General features: G+C 34.7%; 1 protein-coding gene across 1 annotated transcript in view; it reads left to right on the forward strand.

Annotated features, from left to right (window-relative positions):
• The first annotated feature begins 3,199 nt into the window (after positions 1 to 3,199).
• The window catches only part of SYTL3 (synaptotagmin like 3), an 86,646-nt gene continuing 67,717 nt past the window's right edge, over positions 3,200 to 22,128 (forward strand). The window contains exons 1-2 of the mRNA XM_051998017.1: positions 3,200 to 3,697; positions 8,098 to 8,316. Coding sequence (XP_051853977.1) covers positions 3,588 to 3,697; positions 8,098 to 8,316 — 329 coding nt within the window. The 5' untranslated portion in view covers positions 3,200 to 3,587. The remainder of the gene's footprint in view (positions 3,698 to 8,097; positions 8,317 to 22,128) is intronic.

Consider the following 22,128-nt stretch of genomic DNA (forward strand, 5'->3'; position numbering starts at 1 on the left):
AGTTCTATCATCATTATATATTATATTATATATTCACCAATTACTATCTTTTCCCTGCCTTCAATTATGATTTCAGTTCAGTTTCCATTTGCAAAAACTAAAAAATATATGTAGAGAGAGCTATATACAGATATATAATGCGTTTACAGATATAATACGCATGTATACATGTAGAGAGACACAGAGGGAGGGAGAAAAGAGAGGGGGTGATGGTAGTGCAATATGGCTTAGTAAACAGAGTCCCCATCTAGGAGCTGAAAGGAAAGAAAGGAGAAGGGAATAAGCCTGTGTGTATGTAAGTGGTAGAGGTGGGGATGGGGGTGGAGGAAGGGTATAGTGCCTACTATGTTCTAGGCTAAGGACTGTACAAATACCTCATTTGATCCTCATCACTTTGCAAAGTAATTGCTTTTATTATCCTCATTTTATAGTTGACGAAACGGAAGCAAACAGAAATTAAGTATTTTGACAGAATTACACAGACAGTAAATGTCTGAGGCTGGATTTAAGTTCAGATCTTTCTGACTCCAGGTAGAATCCAGAAGGCTTAGGTTTGCATCCTGATTTAGGACCCTCTGAACTTTCTAATCCTGGGCAAGCCACTTAACGACTCACTGCCTTAGGCAGCTCTTTAGGTTTCTAAGCAGCAGAACAGATCTCCAGAGGTAGGAATTCCCTACACCAGTGAAATCACATGCCCATATGTATACATAGACATATATACATACATGTTTTGTGCGTGTGTACATATATTGTATACATGGATGATGATTTTGTAAAGGACACTGAAAAACAGTCTCACGGGAGAACTAGAGAAGAGCAGTGTCACAAAATCCAAAGGAGGAGAGAGTATCCCAATAAATAGGGAGGCTAATAATGCCAAATGCTGAAGTGTTCAAGAAAGATGAAGACAAAAAATAAACCATTAGATTTATCATTTAAGAAATTATTGTCACATACAGATGTAGCTACCTCAGATTCTATATGTTTGTGGGTCAAAATCTCTAAATCATACTCCTGAGCAGCTACCAATACATTTTAGTTTTACTAGTGGACCACAGTACTCACAGTATTCCAATTAGACAGCAGTGTTTAAATAAATCATTATTTAATATATTATTTAAGTATATTTAATATATCTTGAATGTACTCTCCCACAAATATATGCAACTTCAGTGCGAAGGGTGGTCTTATGTGTACTTCTATAGGAATTATGTGTCAGACATCTAAAAATGGAGAATAAATGAATGAACAAATGAATGAAAAAGCATTGATTAAGTGCTTGCAATGTGCCAAGTACTGGACTGAACACTGGGAATACAAATAGAAAAGTCCTTATCGAGCTTCTATTTTGCTGTTCTTAACTCAAGTCTTCTCTTTGGGGATATTTGTGCTTCATCCATCTATTGGAGATTCTGTGCTTAAGCAACCTTTTCTAGACAGAAAGGATTGTAGCTCTTTTCAGACAGAATTCTTAGTCAATATATATGAAACTCACTCATCTCCTCAGTTGGGCTGCTTGTTTTGTTGTTGTTGTTTGTCCTTCCTTCTCAAAGAGTCATGACTTCAGGAAGTTGGATCTAGGCTGGGATCAAACCTTTCCTTTGAGTCCCTCTTAGAGCTCTTTATCAACTGCTCCTTTTCAGCTCTGAACTGATCTAAACTGTCCTCTATTGCTTCCCCTGGGGCTCTCATTTCAACTGTGCCATACAACTGATGGTTAGAAACTTGTGTGTGTTCTTAGGTTTACCAGACCCCTCCTTCCCATTCCTCAGCTGAGTTAATCTCCTTAGAACTCTACTTTCTCAAATGAACAAAGGAATTGAGAGATACTATAGGAAAGAAATTATTTTAATCCTCATTCCAGAAGTCTCTTTGTCCTCTGTAATATAGCAATAACCATGCTGGATATTTAATAATAAAATATTGTTGTTCTTATGTGCCCAGTGTATATCTTTCCTCCCCTCCCCTAATAGACTGTGAATTCCTTGAGAAAAGGGACTGCTTTTGCCTTGTATTCTCAGAACTAGCACAGTGCCTGGCACATAAAAGCAACTTAAATGTTAGTCGAATGACTAGAGATACAACATATAAATGGATAATAATTTCCATGGTCATTTGAGAAAGGAGAGAGCACAAAAGGGTCTAATATATTTATTTTGCAGAATAAATGTCTGGATTAAATGCTTATTTACAGCAAATGCATCTGATGAAATGAATTAATTAGTCCATTTTTGTCCATTGTACTGTGAACTAAATGTCTTTTTGGCTCTATTTTAAGTGGAGATAGGAAAGACGGAAGGGGATGTGGGTGAGAAGTTGCTTGAAAAGATAGCAAGCAGAATATGTGCAAAACCTTTTATCTAGTCTCAACAGAAATAAGATAGGCATGATTCATATGACAGCCTGCAAAAACTATGAAAGCCCATGAATAATTAATAGAATTGCCACATGAGGATGGCTCCATGTCTCCTTATGCTTCTGAATCTCTCTATATGATCAAATTCCAGTTGGGGCAACTTTGATTAAAAAAATGATTTTAGTATCAAATGTTAAATTCAACAAATATTTTTGTTAAGCACTTGCCGTGTTCAAAGTTTATTATAGTATTATCTGATATGCTGGTACAATAATTGATTAACTAGTTAAGAAGATTTCTTTTCCAATTCTTAACACCAAAGTTCAGGAAGGCTCATATTTTATACTGATTTCTATACTTAGCTATTAAAATCCTGGCATACACATGCATAGAATTAAAATTTGAGCAATCTTATGTTCACTAAATATGGGATCATCTATTTAATGCTTATAAAAATTCATAGCACCAAGTCAGAAAAAAGCTCCATCTTTGTGCATAATATTTTAGTCTTTGTTTAGTAATGCTTTCATTATTCTAGGTGAAGAAAAATGAGAGAAAAAATGTTTTTTCTTTATTTTCTTTCAGGTTTTGAACCAGGCTATAGACTCTTTAGAGTTGGAAGATCACTTAGAGGTCATCTAGCCCAACTTTTCACTCTATGCAGGTCTACTGTCCATATCATCGCTGACAGGGTTAATCTTTGCCAACCATAAGTAAATCAATAAAATATTGCAAGTAAAACAAGCTATTTATAGTGTGAGTGTGAATGTGTATGTGTGTGTGTGTGTGTGTGTGTGTGTGTGTGTGTGTGTGTGTGTTTAAAGAAAATACCCCCTAACTTGCAGATTGCCTTTTGACTGCCAAAATATCTACCTGGGACCACACCTTGCCTTTGGAACCAACTCTCTAAGGTGGAGATGTTTTTGTCTTTGAAGGATGACCAGTGAAAACACCAGAGGGCAAAGTGGTTTGGGAAATAAAGATTTAAGCACAGAAAAACAAACTCTTGATGTTTTCCCCTCCCAAAGTGCATGACACATTGGGGGAAAAAAAGAACAAAAAACAAAGAACGAAACCACAATCACCAATGAAATAAGAGAGGTTAGCTCTTTCAAAAACTCTTAGTCACTATTCTTCACAGGCATTGAAGCCAAAACAACAGGGGGAATTGTTTGGTGGAATGAGGTACCTAACCAAGTTTGGAATCTGGTAAATAAAGAACGAGAAGATGACCCAAGAAGTTAATCTGAATTCCCTCAAGGAGCTGGAACGTGAGATGGTGCTTCAGGTCTTGTACCGAGATCAGATGGTACAAAAGGTCGAGGAGGAAAGGATAAGGTATGTTGGCCTCTGAGCATGATGTCATGGTTTTGTTTTCTGTTTTGTGGTATCACTTTTTATTGCATTTTTTTCTCTTTTGCTTCTCTTAGAGAAACTAGCAAATCAGTGGATTACTTGGAGAATGGTTCTTAGTCTCTGAGAAAGCCCATAGGCTGAAGGAGTTGGGGTGGAGGTCACTATCCCTGTCCATCTAAAATCAAAAGATGGGCAGGAAGTTAGAGACCTGTCTTTCTTAGTCATTTTTTAGTAACTCATTTGCTTTAACAAATATTGCTTCACCTACTGTGGCTGTCCTTGGATATACAAGTACCCTAAAGATTTTTCACTCCAATATTTGGTAGCAGATTTGGGAGTTGGTTGGTTAAAGATGCAAATTTGCTTGAGTGAAAGCTGGAACCCGACGCTGACAAGGCTGCCAACTCAAGATGCCATATGTGTCAACAAACAAGCTCTCAGGGAAATACCCAATTTGACAGAGTTCACTTTGTCAGCCCTTATCTCCTTCGTTTTATTACAATGCATTGCTTATGGATTTGGGGGAGGTAAAACCTTATTCACACCCAGCATTTACCTTTCCACATAACCACCAGCCCCCACCAGCCCATAAAAGAAGAATTAAAGTAGTTTACACTATGTTAGACTTGCATTTTCAATTTTTAGTTTTCTCTTCATTTATAGGGCTCAGTTAGAGAAAAATAAGGAGGATCTGATGCATTTGGAGTTGTAAGCGACTTTAGAGATCATCTAATCTAATCTTCTCGTTTTTCAAAGAAAGCAACTAAATTCCCAGAGGAGTTAAGTGAATTGCCCAAAGACATTGAGCTTGTAAGTGAAAGAGGCAGGATGTAAACTCAGGGCCTCTGACTCCAGAATCATTGCTCTTCCTTCTTTATTTAGAAAATACAACTACAAGTTTAAAGAGCTTTAAATCATGGGAATCATGAAGTCTAAGTTCCTCTTCATTTTATACTTGGGAAAATGAGGCTTAGAAAGGCATCTAAATAACTCCTTCTTTGCTGACACCTTTAAATAAGATCCTGAGTTTGCAATTGAATTGGAAGAATTTCAAAAAAGCTGAAGCAGCAGAGAGAAGGGACTGAGGGAATTTGAAGAAATGACCTTTTCCTAAAAATCGATGATCTACTCTTCAAAGAGCTCATTCTGTTTATTTTTTTATCCACTTAACAGAGTAGCAAGGCTTAGGAACAGTCAGTGAAATGTGTAAGCAGCCAGGAGACATTACTTAAAATATAAATGGAGACTTTTTTTTTCCACATTTCTTGCCTCTCTCTTTGCTTTCTAGTAGGAAGGAGATTATTAATCTCTTGTATATATACATCTCCTAAATCTATAAACATGTAAATCTCTTTGATCTATAAAGACAAATTGGAATAGAATTATTACAGAAACTACCTCCATCTTTCTGCCACTATAAACATATTCCCATTACTTCACAAACACTATCATTTAATAAAATATTATTATATATTTAAAACTATGTCCACATTTGTGAAGTACTTCAAAGTTACAAAGTGCTTTGTTTACACTTGTATGTAAATTATCTAATTGGACCCTCACCTTGGCCCCTAACAGATAGGTTGCACAAATATTATTAACCCCATTTTGTAGATTTGAAAACTTAGATTATGAGAGATGAAATAACTTACCCAAACCCTAACAGCTGGTACATGATGGAACTTGGATTCCAGACTGTAGATCCTCTGACCTTTCTAGTCATAACTGAATAGATGTGGGTTTTAATGTATGTGTGAATATATATGCATATGCATGCTAGCTTTTCAGACAAACTCAGTATTATGTTGGTACTTTGTGCTTTTCTTAATGCTTTTGAAAGAGATGTGGTTATTAAAGGGGAAAAAACACAATGAATCCTTTCTTCATCAGATTAAGTGGCAGAAATTTCAGACTCTGTCAATACAATGGACAAAAATATGAAGGAAGAAATCTACTCATAATTTCGTTGTAGTATTCTAAATACTCAGAGAAAGGTGTCAAAATTGCTTATTATCTGGAAGCCTTCCACAGAATCATTTTTATTTCACTTCTTTACTGTTGAAAAACCTTCCAAATGCATTCATAGACTTTTCTGCATCAGCAAGGAGAGCGACTGGAAAAGATCTAGTTTTCTTTTATAATCATGGAGCTGTTCATGGTTTTTTTCTGAGCATTAGTTCTCCTTATCTAGTTATATAGATAAATGTAGGAAGAAAAGAATCCCAGAATCCTAGGATGGTAGGACTGGAAATAATTCTTTTTAAAATATATTTTATTGATATCTTTTATTTTTATATAACCTACTTTTCCAATGTAGTCTCCTCTTTTTGCATCCAGAGAACTATCTTTTACAATAGAAAAGAAGAAAAAAAAAGTTCACAAAAACTAACGAGCAAAATGAGAAAATCTGATATATGTGTTGCATACTTATGATCCCCCACTTCTATGGGGGAGGTACTTTCTCATATCCTTTCATTTGAGGCCAAGCTAGATCACTATAATTTTGTAGCATTCAGTTTCAATTATTTTATTTTTCTTCTTTCCACTTGTCATACATATTCTAATAGTCATTGTGTATATTATTTTCCTGGTTCTACTTGCCAATAATTAGTTTTCCATAAAAATCTTTCTGTCCTCTCTATCACGTTCATTATTATTATTAATTTTTACAGTACTTTAATATTTCACTGACAGACATCTGCTCTGTTTACTGGCAGCAATCTAAGAGATTACCCAGCTCAGTCCCGTTATTATTCAAATATCAAAACTGAGACCCAAAGTGAAGAAGTAACTTGTCTACAAGAAGAATGTTTTCAATGTTTGAATCCTAGTTCATAATTAGGTTTTTTTTTTTTTAAAGAAATTCCTGACATAAACTTGATTTTTTGTGATTTTTTTTCTGAGTATCTTAAAGCTTTTATACCTTCCTTAAAGAGAGTGCTTGATACATAGCACTAGATAAAGACTTATTCCCTATTCCATTATCTTTATTTATCTTCTTTCATAACTCTAGACCAAGCACAACCCTTTGACAGTATAAGGGAGTAGCAGTGAGATTGTGGGCAAGTTACATTATTTCCCTGAGTCTTGTTTTTCTCAACTGTAAAAATGGGATAATACTTGTATTACTTTCCTGGGAAGAAAAATATTGTGAATGCTATATAAATGGAATATTATATAAATCGAAACTGTTATAATTTGTTCTGGTCTTTTGATTTTTATGGATGTTGGACCAATGCAGATCAGCAACTATTTTTCAACTTAGGAGTACTAAGAAATTATAAGTAGATTTCTTCCTTCATATTTTTTCCCATTGTATTGACAGAGTCTGAAACTTCTGTCATTTAATTTGATGAAGAAAGGATTCATTGTTTTTCCTGCTTTAATAAATGATTGTCCAGGGTCTTACAGCCAGTATAGATTTAGAGGTGGGACTTGACCCCAAGTCTTTCTGATTCAGAAGCCAATCTTCCATCACACCATATTGCTTCTTTAGGAATCTATTAAATATTTGATGGAGGGGAAAAGTTTGAGGTATGCTAGGCATGTATTTTGTGTAACAATAAAACAAGTTTCAGACACTTGTCTCAGTTTATTTAGCCATAAAATGGAAATAATAATAATTGCACTCTCTACCTTATGTTTATATGTGTGTGTGTATATATGTATATATATATATATATACACACACACACTTATTATGAGAAAAAACATAACTATAAGTTAAATAGCATTGTAAAGTTTTCATTATATAGGACTTAGAGAATTGCGAATTTGACCTTACTTTGAGACAATACAATTATTTTATCTTTCTCCCCCCCATTCTTCCCTTTTTTTTTCCTTTCTCTTTTTGGAGGGAGGGTAGAATTATTATTATTATATTATATACATTATAACTTGTAGCATATATTATACATGTGTATGGAATGTAATTATAGACACCCTAAGATGCAACATATATTTACATGTACACATAATAGGTTAGATTATATAAATATATCAGTATATGTACCACAACACATTATAACATGAAAATGCATGTTTATGTGTAACATATTATTTAATTATATGCATTATAATTTATTATAAAATGCAACATATTTTAAATATGTGTCATGTATTAGATCATATTATTATATTGTTATAATATGTAATATTAGTTATAATGTTATAATATGTGTTAGAATATATAGAATATAGAATGTAATGTATTAGCATATATTAAAATATATAATACTACAGTATTAGAATATATATAGAATATATGTGCCTTGTTTGGAGAGGGTGAGAATGGAACCAAATTACCTTATAGAAATAGATTGAGGGATAGTGTCAACTTGTACTAAATTATGCTTTTGTCATTTGGTCCCTTGGGTTCCCAGGAAACTGAAATTGCACCTGCAAGATCTTCGATGGAGACCAGCAAAGAACATAAATCAGGAAAACAAAGAGAAGTTCTGTGCACGATGTCAGAAATCTCTGGGTTTGGTGATAAATCGAGGAGGTGTGTGTCAGGGCTGCAGCCACCGAGTATGTTCCGAGTGTCGAGTCTTTCTGAGGAAAACCTACATATGGAAATGCACTGTCTGCTTTGCTGATGGGTGAGCAATTCAGATTGGCTAATTAAGTTAATTGTAGACTAGTGGTTGTTGCTATGTTTACCAAATCTATTTAACGTAAAGTTGGGAGGGACAGCTAACTTAACATAATGGAAAACAAAATCAGTGGTATCCAAAAGATCTTGTCAGCTTGTCATGATGAGCCATATTTAATAAGAACGTGTCAAGTTCCACATTTGGTTCAAAGAAACTCAACTGTACCAGACCTCTGTGGGGGAAACATGAATAGACGAGGGTTCTTAAAATCTCTTGATCTGGGCATTTTAGTGAATCTCAAAGTCAATGTGAGTCACTAATATAATAGAGTGGTCAAAAATGCTCATATGACCTTGAGCTGTATTAAAAGAGAGTGTCCAGAATAAGAAAAGTGATCATCCAGTTACACTCAACCCAGACAGGACCACATCTGGAGTTCTCTTCTGGGCAGCCTGGAGTATGTCCAGAAGAGGGTGACCAGGAATATGTGGATGAGGACAGAGAATGCATTCTTTTTTGTGTAATTCATACTACATTAAGATTGCATGAAAGAATTTGTAGGTCTGTAAATGGACTTGTCAGAGATTTTGTAGAAAGCGTTATTGTTCAGGTAAAGTTAGATTTTGGAATGTTCTTTCTACCTCTGTGATTCTATGATAATGGATAATGGATGAAGAAAATGTAACTTGAAAATTACAGCCATTTATAGCAGTTTTGTGGATCATATCACGATCCATCTGTAGATCAGCTCCTTGTTTTTTTTCTTTTATTTTGTGCAATTCTCATTCCTCTTGATCTTTTAATGACTCTATACAGTTGGAGGTTGGAAAAGAACCCCAAGAAGTAGCTGAAAAAAAGCCCTTCTTTGCCAAATGTTCTGAACATGTCTGCCATCGGTAGCATTCAAGTTCCCTGATTTCATTTCTAGCTGTCTAACCACCTAGTTGAATTATGGTCCTAATACCTGGGAAACGTCCATTAAATAACACCTAACATGAGTACAGAATTCTAAAATTTGCAGAGTGCCTTATATATGTTATCTCATGTGAACTTCATAACAACTCTATGAGGTAGATAGTATTATTATTCCCTTTTTACAGATGAGAAAACCAAGGCTGAGAGAAGTTAAATAGCTTGTCCAAGCACATAAAATGTGTTCAAGAAAATATCTCAATTCAGGAATTCCTGATTCCAGGTCTAGGACTGCATTACTTAGCTGTTTAATATTGCAATAAAAACTTTTTCAGATGAAAGACACAAATAAAGGGAGAAGATAAATTAACATTGTGTTCATATTAGCATGCATTAGAGCAGAATTTCTTTTTTTTTCCATTAGGAACTTTTAAATTTTTTTCTTTTTTTAATTATAGCTTTTTATTTACAAGTTATATGCATGGGTAATTTTTCAGCATTGACCTTTGCAAAATCTTCTGCTCCAACTTTTTTCCTCCTTTCCCTCTCTCTCTCCCCCAGATGGCAGGTTGACCAATACATTTTAAATATGTTAAAGTATATGTTAAATACAATATATGTATACATGTCCAAACAGTTATTTTGCTGTACAAAAAGAATCGGACTTTGAAATAGTGTACAATTAACCTGTGAAGGAAATCAAAAACGCAGGTGGACAAAAATAGAGGGATTGGGAATTCTATGTAATGGTTCATCGTCATCTCCCAGATTTCTTTCGCTGGGTGTAGCTGGTTCAATTCATTATTGCTCTATTGGAACTGATTTGGTTCATTTCATTGTTGAAGATGGCCAGGTCCATCAGAATTGATCATCCTATAGTATTGTTGTTGAAGTATATAATGATCTCCTGGTCCTGCTCATTTCACTCAGCATTAGTTCATCTAAGTCTCTCCAGACCTTTCTGAAATCATCCTAGAGCAGAATTTATTAATTTATTTTGTATCACAGACATTTTTGGCAATTGGGTCAAGTCCATAAATGGACCCCTTCTCAAAATAATCTCTATAAATGATTGAAGGAAAAGTAAAAAAAAAAAATTTCCTCTAGGCAGTTTCATGGACTCTCCAAAATTGGGAGGGAGGCGGGGGAGAATTGGAGCATATAAATCCCAAGTTAAGAGAGTCTCTGAATTAGAGGGAACCTGGCCATTTTCTTGGAGGATTAGACTCTTATCAGGGGAAGAAAGATTTTTGGAGTTGATTGTGTCATTCCATGACCATCCTATCTAATTCTGGAGAGATTGCTTAATAGGTGATAAATTTATTTTGTTCACTTTCACATGGAAGTGTGAAGAAAATACAATCTCTTATAATTTCTCCTAGACAAGTTCATGGACTCCCTGAAATCTTTTGGGGAGACTCCTTGGGGCACATGGACCCCCGATTAAGCACTTTTGCATTCAGGAAAAAATTATTTTCTTGAAAGATTAGACTGTACCAGGGAAGAGATTTTTGAAGTCTATTGTGCAGATTTTGACATTTCAGTTTCAGTATTTCAGAAGCTCTGTGATTTCTCCTATATGAATAGAGACAGAAACTTCATTCTTTTTTGCACCTTCATGAGCTCTGTATCCAAAATATATTCATCACCTGGTAATGGAATCTCTCCAGGCCCATGCAGGCTTGTTGTGGGATGACAGAATTCTCCTGTGCTGCAAAGTCATTCGACCCTTTCCAGCTTGGAAAGATCTGCCAGGGATTTGGCTCCACATTAAGGACCCAGAGTGACATGCAAAATACAATCAGATTTCGGGGCAAAATGCAAGTTGAAATCAGAATGCCAGAGCTGGAAGAGGCCCCAGAGATCACCCTGTCATAAGCTCATAGGCTTATGAATTTAGAGGAGATAGGAAAATTAGAGCTCATCTAGTCCATCCCACTTATTTTATTTTTTCCACATTTATTATTATTTTATAAAATTATGAACTTAATAAGCATCAAGTCAGAGCATTTGTATGGACAAAATAGAATAGAAAAAGAGAACTACACACAAAGCTGAAAATTTCAGCTTATTTATTTCTTTTGTCTATAATAAATTTTTTATTGTTTTTTTTATGCTGTATAAATCTTTTAAAGACTTTTAATTTTTTTTGAATTAACGATTTTTTTCTCCTTTTCTTTCTCTCCTATTAAAAAACCCCCTTGTGATAAATATGCACAGTCAAGTAAAATAAACTTATGCATTCTTTATATACAAATCCATCACTTCTCTTTAAGGAGGTAAATAACTTCATCATCAGCTCTCTGGAATCCTGGTTGTAGTAGTCATCATTTTTAAGTCTCTCAAAAGTTGTTTATATTTACAAAATTGTTGTTATTGTATACATTGTTCTCTGGGTTCAGCTTACTTCACTTGTATCAGTTCCTACAGTTCTCCTTAGATTTCTTTGAAACTGCCCCTTTCATTTATTATAGCACAATAGTATATCATTACATTTATTACATTACATTATATTTCTCGTTTATCAGTTGATGGTCACCCTCTTAGCCTTAATATGTTATTTTACAAAATTATTTCACTTTCCCTTTGTTTTCTTTTATACATTTGAAAAATGCTTAATAATTTTCTTTTCTGACTTTGCTTTACTTTGTTAACCCTGTCACCAGCCTTCTCTCCTCTTCCCACTTCCGTTGCAAAAATTTGAAAGAATCAAAACCAATGTATTTGGGTTTTCAAGCAAATAAAATCTCACATTTTTGATGTGTGAAAATATATTTTTTATTCATTACTCCTCTATCAGGAACCAACCCTAACACTTCACAAATGAGGAAACCAAAGAAACAGGGAACAGCTATTACTTGCCCAAGATCCTACAGGGTGTAAATAGAGAAATAGGGATTTGAATTCAGGCTTTCTGATGTGAAATCCATTTCTCTTCTCATGAACTATGATAACTTTGATAGATGAAGAAGCTAAAATGCCAAGCTACTTGCCTAAGGTCACCCAGGTTCTTAGTCTGTGTTGAGGGATGCCCTGAAAATATGGTTTGGGAACACAAAGGCCGATAAAGCTTCATTGCGTCTTGTTAAGAAAGGCTATACGATTGTGATTAGGGTTTAAATGTGAAATCAGAAGGACATTCCTTGAAAGATCTTTCTGCTCTAATGCTTTAATACTATGAGCAGAGAGCTGCTTCCCTGATTACACAAGAGTAATTATGTAGAATGAATGACTGGGCCAGATCCCAAAGGGAGAGTGTTCTTTTCTCAAACTCAAAGAACAATAGTTGATTAAATTCTTGATAACCTATGGAGCAGTAAGGAAAAAATACATGCAAAAAATGGAAATACATTGTCTTAGAGTAGTTAGGAAGTTTTAATATCATCTTTGCCTTGTTTTTGTTTTGTTTTATAAATATGTAATTTTTTTTCTATTCCCTTTTTGGGGATTATCCATTCAAGGAATACTAAATTCAAAGATGTCCTAAGATCAAAGGTGTATTTAGCTCATAACTATTTTACATTCTGCCAACTAATCAATAGAGTAAGTGCATAAGTTGGTATGAATTTTCTTGCACAAGGGCATAATCCACTTGCCTTTCAGTGTTTTGATCTGCAGTTTGTGTGAAGGTAGAAAATAAGAAAAAGGGCTAGAAAAAGAGTCTGGGAAAGTAGTTTGTAACCCTAGGATTTAAAAACATGCCCTAAATAAAACAGTGACAGTTCTATGAAGCCCATATGGGAACACGAATATTAAGGGTATTAATATATTGTGGATAGAGCAGTTGAATTCTAACTTCTAAATCCTCAAGTATTATCTTCATTGACATTATAACACAAATCTACTTAAATTGCTTCTCAGGTGCTTCATACATTTCAGTTATACAGTCAGAAAAGAAAGGTTAAATTGTTTAACTTGCTTCCATTGGAACTCTTATCTTTTCTCTTTCCATACTATACCAATTCACTATGAACTTTAACAGGGGAACTAGGTTGTACAGTGTATAGAACATTGCGCTTAGAATCAGAAAAACTCATCTTTAGGAATTCAAATTTGATCTCAGAACTGAGGCCTCTTGATTGCACATCTAGCAATCAAATGACACTATACCATACTGTCAACCCTCTGCATCTCACATTTCTTGGATTTGATTAGGTTGGTGCCCTTTTTGCTTTAATAGATACAACAAAGCCCAAACTATCATGGGCAAACAGAGATTTGGCCCAGGATAAAAGGAATTGGAATGGGATTGGAAAAAGAAATTAATTTCCTGTCTAGGAGGCATATATATATTTTGCCATGGGAAATCCCTATCACTTAAGAACATCTCAATCTCCATTTTTTCTTTTGTTCCTCAGAAAGGATGACCTGGAATTGGTCCCAAAGGATCTTATGGGGGAGGGTCTCCATGTCCCAGCACAAATGTACCCAAGATGGTATTGTCCCCTGTGCCCTACCTCTAAACTAAACATAAAAAAATTACCTTACAGGATTATTTTTAAGGAGCAAATGACATAATGTAGATTAAGTACCTCTATTCCAATTTAGTTTTCCCGAGACCTAAATTCAACTAGATAAGCATTTGTTGAAGAAAAAACATTATTCTGGTAGGTTAAGTCCATGAGAAGGACTTACATTGAATAACAAGTTGGTTCTTGCTCTGAAGAAAATATATACTTCCACTGCATAATGTTTAGAACAGGGTCTATTTTATCTAAGGTCTGTAAATTTGATTTTTAAAAAATATTTATATTTTGATAATGGGTTTCAATCTAATTTATTTACTTTATAATGTTAAATATTTTATTTTATGTAAAAAGTTATTCAGAAAATAATAGACCTGCCAGAAAGGTCTATGATATAAAAAATTCCCCAGTAACCCTGGTTGTTTAGAAGGATTTAAAGATCTTTTTCCATTTTAGATGCCAAAATTTACTTTATCTTTTAAATTGAATATCATTGACCTTGAAGAGTAGAGTGTCAAATAACTCTTAGGGATTTTTTTTTTTTTTTTTTTTTTTTTTTTTTTGCTCCTCAGAGTTGATATGCCGAAATCAAAACTGAATATCTCTGTGAAGCAATCTCCCAGGAAGGCTAAATATTTGCCTATTTGAAATCTAAATATTTGGGCTTAAATGTCATTAAAGCTTTATCCTCCTAGTATGTGAGATGTGATTTCTAAAACCCCAGCTTCCTTATTTTGAAATAAGATATTTCAAAATATACAAGATAATTGCAATACTAATAGTGAACTTGCACAGGTACTGCTATTGAAGTAGAGATGTGTCCATTTGAATTATTTACTCATAGGCCTTTTTATGTCATATTTTTTTAATTAAAGCTTTTTAAATAAAACAATTCTTCTATACACATTCCCACAAATATCATGCTGCACAAGAAAAATCAGATCAGAAAGGAAAAAATGAGAATGAAAACAAAATGCAAGTAAACAACAACAAAAAGAGTGAAAATACTATGTTGTGATCCATATTCATTTCCTCTCTCTGGGTACAGATGGCTTTCTTCATTGGAACTGGCCTGAATCATCTCATTGTTGATGAGAGCTATGTTCATCAGAATTGATCATCATATAATCTTGTTGTTTATAGGCCTTTTTAAAAAAACAAAACAGCATTTGATCAACTATTTATAGTGTTTTAGGATGATATAACTAAGTAGGAAGTTATATGATTATCTCATTCATTCCCTTCATTTTAATGAAAAGGAAATTTGTCTGTAATAGCCTTTGCATACTTTGTTTTGCTGAAAAAATTTTTAAAAATCACTGAGGGTTAAAGTTAAAACCTTTAAAAACTTTGTAATATTTAATATGTGCGGTTGCCTTATATTAATATGCTCCTAATTGTTACTGGCAAAAAGGCTCCTGGTCGGTCCCACCATCATCTCTTTCTTCTAACTCTGGGTCGCTCTATTTTCTGGGCCATTTACTTTCAGGACAGGGGCCCTGATATTGGCTGTAGTATGAGGAGAAACATATGAAAAGGGTAGGATTAAAAAATCATAACTTAAAAATTGCTGAAGAATAGCAAACTTAGGCTCTGTATACAAATTTTCATCACAGAACAGAGGCAGAAATTAGAGAAAATGCCAAAGAAGGAGAAGACATATTGTCTGTCCTCAAGAAGTACACAACCTATTTGAGAAGAGAAAACTAATAGATAGGAAAAATCAGATATTAGTGAAGTGCTGAGCTATGAAATATTCATTGGGAGGGCACCAAGAATTCAGAAAAAGTAAGGAACAGTGTTGATTTTAATAACTGGAAAAGGCTGTATGGAGGAGGAACTCAAGTTCATCCTTGAAGGGTAGACACAAGCTAGGAGGTAGGTTGGTATGCAGAGTAACATTTTGGGTTAGAGAAAGAGCATGGGTAAAGGCATATTAATAGAAATAAGCTTGGTATATGGAGGGAACCCTGAGTAGAATTATGTGTCAAGGACAAAGATTGCAACCTGGGGAGGAATGGGATATATATAAGGTTAGATAGATACTGGGGTGAGGCAGAGGGAAGTAGGTAATGGAGAGTCTTGAAAACTAAGTGAAAGTTTTTGGATCTAGGCAATTGGAAGCTGTTGTATGTTTTAAAGCAGGGAAATGATAATGGTAAAAAACAGTTGATGTTAGGATAACTAAATGGATTAGTCCAATTAGCTATTGTCAATATTAGTACAGAGTGTAGGTCAGATTTAGAGATGCTAACTTAATAATTCACTGAATAGAAGTAGTAGTAGTGTGACATCCCAGGCTAGACTGGGAGTCAGAGAGAACGGAATTAGAATTTTGTTCAGATCTTTGCCAATTGTGTGACATTTGGCAAGTCAATCTCTTTGAGCCTCAATTCAAAATAGGAATAATAATAGTACCTCTCTATCACCGTTGTTGGGAGGATCAATTGAGTTAACATGTCTGAAATGTTTTGCCACCTTTATTGCACTATATAAATGCTAGCCATGATGATGAGGAAGAAGATGATAAATTTTGGGAGTGGTTAAGTTCTCTGAGCAAGGAAGAATGTTGAAGGAACAAAGGGCAGAGAGCAAAGGCTTGACACAAAGCTATGACAAGGGAAGATTAGAAAAGTAAGTTTTTTTTTTTTTTTTTTTTATGAAAAAGAGATCTAAAAATATAAAAGAATCAGGAAAATGTCACAGAGACAAAGGGAGAGACAGTTTCAGGAAGGAAGGGTCAAAGGCTACAGAGAGGATGGGGAGAATATATTCAATATGTACCAGTTGAATTAATTCATTTCAAAAAACACACATTAAATTACTATGATATAGGCATATATTAGGAATTGTAAATGACAAAGTAACTGGTTCCTATTTCCACAAATCTCCAATTCTACTGAAAGGAAATCATATGTGCTCGAAAAAGTAAATATATATAATGCGCACATTTCAAATACAGAGTCATTGCATAGAACAGGAGGCAACTAGTAGCTGTAGGTATCCAGAAGGCTTCAAGTAGCAGTTGGCACTATTGAAACACGAAGGAATTGAGAGATTCCAAGAGGGAAGGTAGGAAAGAGATTTCTGGCATGGGAAACAGCTTGTAACATCACATATGGGGAACAACATATCGGCCATGTTAGCTGAAATGTAGTAATTCTGAGGGGAAATAACATGAAGCCAGTCTGAAAAGGAGTAAATTAAGTAGTTAGTTGATTTATGAGAAAAAGCCCCTGAATTTCACCAGGAAAATCATTGGTGACCTTTGGGAGATCAGTTTTAGCATTCAAAAGCAGATATCTCCAATTACAGGGGATTAAGATGGGTAGATTGACCATGCATATTTGTTACCGGAAATTTGTTTTTCTTTTCATCGCTCTCATTCACTCACTCACTCCCCCTCATAGAGGGAAGTAGGAAGGAGAGCAAATAAATTCTTAATTAACTTTAAAATGATGGGATCAGATAGATGGGGATTGGAGTCAACAGAAGTTGGATCAACACAAGAAGTTTGGGAGTGAAAAAAGAGAAAGTGATGGCTGGTTTCTGAAATTTGCTTTTCTGTCTTGGTTCAAAATAGATTTCATTTAAGACTCCAGATACCTAAAAGTTTTCTTTTTAATTTTGCTTCTCTCTGATATTTATCAGAAATGCTATTGGTAAAGCTATCCAAACAAAAGAAGTCTAACAAATAGTGAAACTTAGCACAAAATTTTTGACTGTTGCATTAATAAGAAATTTTATATAGCCGAGGGAAAGGGAATAGGGAAGGACAAAGCAGGAAAAAAAAACCCTGCTAATTGTTATTGATGGTAAATAAGGAATGGGAATGAGGAGAGAAAGTGGGGGAAGAGGGAGAAAAAGGAAAGGAAGGAAAGAAAATTGAAAAATTTTTAAAATAATGTTGTATATAGGCCAGGTCATCAGAGAATGGGCCTGGATTTCTAAGAAGATTGATCAATTCCAAAACTAAGCAGAGAATTTAAGTCTTTTCTGAGTCTGATTTGGGATGACTTCAGTGGTTTCAAACTAGATAAGATTTCTTTAACATTTCTAAAAGCAGAGTAGAAGCAAACTTTCAGGTTAGTCCCTTAAGCAAATTGATCTACTGTTTTTTGAGATTGAGGGTTAACCACTCAAATCATTACAAACATTTATTAAGTCCCTGTTGTGTGACCAGCACTGCACTAGATATTAATAATACAAATGATTCCAAAAAATGAAATAATTTCTACCCTCAAGAAGCAGAGCTGCATTTTCTGGAACTGAGCCACAATTATACTGATTTTGGTCAATGGAATTGGATATTTGGGTTCAAGGAACTACTGTTGGTGATATAGATAAATGAGATACATTGTAGAATTTGATTCTCTGCCTTCATTTTTAAATCTTGCAAGCAGATAGACCCTTCAAATTTTTCTCATATGTCATAATTTCCTTACAAAAATATATCTTCACAATGAAAAATATGTGGTTCTTATATATATTTCAAAAGATCATTTTTAACTGACCGGCTCTCAGAGAGAAGTCACTAGACATAGTAGTATTTTCCATAACACATCCATTCCTTTTAGGTTAATTAACATTAGCTGACATCTGTTTAATGCTTTCTGATATACAAAGTACTTTCCATATATTAAGCTACGACTATTATGGTCCCCATTCCCAGAGAAGGTAACCCAGGCTTTGTGCAGGGTCACATAGCTACTGAATTGAGAGGCAGAATTCAAACCGAGGTCTTCCAGATTCAATTTCAGCTATATTTCTCCTATGCTATTGCTTCTCCATTCAGATTCAGAGGGTTCTCTTTTTTTTTTAATTAAAATTTTTTTAATTTTCAAAAGATACGCATGGATGATTTTTTCACATTAACCCTTGCAAAACTTTGTGCTCCAATTTTTTCCTGCCTTCCCCCCATCCCCTTCCCTAGATGGCAAGTAATCCAATATATGGTAAACATGGTAAAAAATATATGTTAAATCCAATATAAGCATACATATTTATATAATTATTTTGCTGCAAAAGAAAAATCAAATCAAAAAAGAAAAAAATGAGAAAGAAAATAAAACACAAGCAAATAACACAAAAGAGTGAGAATGCTATGTTGTGATCCATCCTCAGTTCCCACAGTTCTCTCTCTGGGTGTAGATGGCTCTCTTCATCCCAAGATCATTGGAACTGGTCTGAATCATCTCATTGTTGAAGAGCGCCACAACCATCAGAATTGATCAATGCATAATATTAATGTTGCCATGTATAATTATCTTCTGGTTCTGCTTACTTCACTTCACATAAATTCATGTAAGTCTCTCCAGGCCTCTCTAAAATTATCCTGCTGATTGTTTCTTACAGAACAATAGTATTCCATAACATTCATATACCATAACTTATTCAGCCATTCTCCAATTGATGGGGATCCACTCAATTTCCAGTTTCTTGCCACTACAAAAAGGACTGCCCCAAACATTTTTGCACATGTGGGTTCCTTTCAGAGGGTTCTTTTCTTTAGCTTTTGGCAGATGTCGCCTTCTCCCGTAGCTCTTATTTCTTTACATAATGAAATGCAATCCCTGACCATTGTGACCTAAAGAGATGCAGGGGGTGGAGGTGGGAAGAAATAGTTATTCCTAGAAATTTCTTGCTAAGGAGAGACTTAGCTGACAAAAGGCAATCACTAAAAGATAGAATTATATCCTCACAAAAGATAAAACTGGGCAAAACTGTATCCTTGGTGTCAGGGATACAGTAATAGAAGACTGTTGTCAGGTTTACTGCAGAATGTTCTCTCATCAGCTTGAGAAAAATAACTTCTTTATCTTCATCTTAATTCTCTAGCTCCAGCCATAGTTACCAGGTTTTAATCACAATAATCAGTTATTTCCCTCTACAAACTATTGATATCATATTAAAGAATCTGGGTGTGGAGAGAAACTTAGCTAATTTCATTACAAGAAAACTGACTTAGATATGAGATAATTTTTAGTATAAGATGTTCTCCAAATATGTACGCATAAAAATTATTGCAGTTGCTGATTGTTGATCTAATTGCAAATTAGTATATGCCTCTACATGTGCGATATAAAAGAGGCATGTGGCTTCATTTGACAGTGTTCTATCATGTTGAAAAGCATTTGGTGCTTAAACCATATTAATGAGACAGATCAGCTGGTGTTCAGAGCTTCCTAGCTGCTAAAATATTGTCAAAGAGCAGACCCATAGGTGGAATGCATAATGTTATTTCAGGCTTTTAAAGAATGTTAGCTCTGCATACTAGGTTCCTTATTCTTGTCCAGTAAATGATGGAAATATATTATGGAACTGTAGGGATGAAATGCTGACTCTTCCTGCTGTGCAAAACAGGGAGGTGATGTTTTAAGCACTTGCCAATAGCAGTAATTTCCAATGTAAAATAAAAATATTACTCTAGAGAACACTTTGAGTTCAGTGTTTGACAATGGTGATACGCTGGAATTCCTGTTTCTGCTAGGGACTTTCATTCACTTTGTTAGAAAATATTTGTTAAATAAAATTTAAAAAGTAATTTCCATCTTTCATTCTTTATAATACCCTAGAGCCATAACTAAGGCTGGCAAACTGGAGTTTTGGTTTAGAGCACTAAAATTTAGAGGGTATTTAAAGTACTTGTACTTTTTCAACTAGGAGAAACAGTTGAATTTAGCATTAGTTAAAAAAGCTAAGTTAATAAAGTTGGAAATCACTAGCACAGTTGGCATGGAGTAGATACTTAAGAAATATTTGTTGATTGTTGTGCTATCTTCTTTTTTCCACTTTCCCCAGTAAAGTTTTGGTCCTTTGGGGGCCTATCTTGTTCCTTTATTTTGGTGATAATCTCTTCATCATCAACTTCATAGTATTGCCCCATGAGGCTTTATATCCCCTGTCATCTCTCCCCACCCCAACTGGACTTGCCTTTAAATTTAATTTTTGGGGTGTTTCTTCCCATGTCCTGCTTACCCTTGGACATCAGAATGACTAGTCATGTCTCTGAAATATCCATAAGATAATTATCTACTTTTAAAAATGATTTCTGAGGTAACTGAGCAAAAAATACAGTGTGTGTGGAGGGGAGGAAGTATAGAAAATAAACTCAAGAAATATCTGAATGATGGAAAAAAATTTATTTCTCATCTAAAGTCTTCCAGTGATAAATCAAGATTAAAAAGAAACTATCCTCATCCATATCTTTGACTGCTCTGCTCATTATTTTCTGCACAAATTTAATCCATAAATATCAAGTGGATATGAATTAATTTATAGGATGGCAAAATCTCAAAATTGGGACTACCAAGGTCTTTTCGGAGGTTCTAGGTTCATCTCATTGCCTTTTTACTGGAAGTCTTTGTTTATTAAAAGAAATGATTTCATGGAACAAAGGTTATTTTTAAAGATTGTCCTGAAAAAGGTTTTTCCTACATATGGATTAAAATTCTATTGACGAGGGGAGCCCCGAAACTCTCTCTAAAGCTCCTTGAAAAAGAGATTTTCCTTGAATCTTGCATCTGTGAAACCTGTCCCAGGGAACTAAGATAAAGTGGTTTATTTTGGTGGAACTAGTTGAAGTAATCTCATATAGCTGGAGATCTAGATTTCTATTGACCCCTATTGTTAGCTCAAAACCACTCCTAGTAATTAGTGTCATCTAGGCCTGGGAGACAGTGACAGCACTGAGAGAAATGAAACTTCTGCCTCAGATTTCCTTATAAAAATGGCAACTTGGGGCTCAGTCCTTGCAGAGAACCTGACATGTCAAGGAATCTCTTTCTGGCATAGCAGCAACCTTTGCTTGCTGAAATGATACTCTTTTTCAGCATTACCCTCTCTTTATCTTTCTTGCCTATTTCCTTAATAAGACTTTATATCTCTTTGTAGGGATTTCTCTGGTAGAAACTTTATATCTCTCTGCCTTGCCTCTAAAGAAGTCAGTCTTTTTATTTATACATAGCAAAGGCTGACTTCCCAATACTTTTTAATCAGTCTAGCTTTTCGGGTTTGTAAATTCCTTTATGAAGGACCTCTGTGCCGCCACAACTCCCTACCTTGCTTCAAATCCTAAGAGGATTTAGAGGAGCCAAACCTCTTCATTTGGTTCCCTGAACCCCAAACCTGCCACTAACCTCATCATTTAACTTCCTGACCACCAAGAACCCTAATCTCATCATTTGGTTCCCTGACCAGGAACCCCGAAATCTAGATCTCATCAATATAACTGACAGATACAATTAAGGAGATATCAAATGGTAGCATGAATACAAATACGCTTACCTACCTTGTTCTCTTGAATTGCAAAAAATGTTCTTTACAAGGTGACATTGTATAATTTAATTGCAAGTGCTGTAGGTGGACAATTATTTAGGCCAAGGATTAAAAACAAGATTAAGTTGGATTGTATTGGAGAAAAGACATAGTATTTTTAATG

Source organism: Antechinus flavipes, chromosome 4 (assembly GCF_016432865.1).
Source record: "Antechinus flavipes isolate AdamAnt ecotype Samford, QLD, Australia chromosome 4, AdamAnt_v2, whole genome shotgun sequence".
NCBI classification, from domain to species: Eukaryota; Metazoa; Chordata; class Mammalia; order Dasyuromorphia; family Dasyuridae; genus Antechinus; species Antechinus flavipes.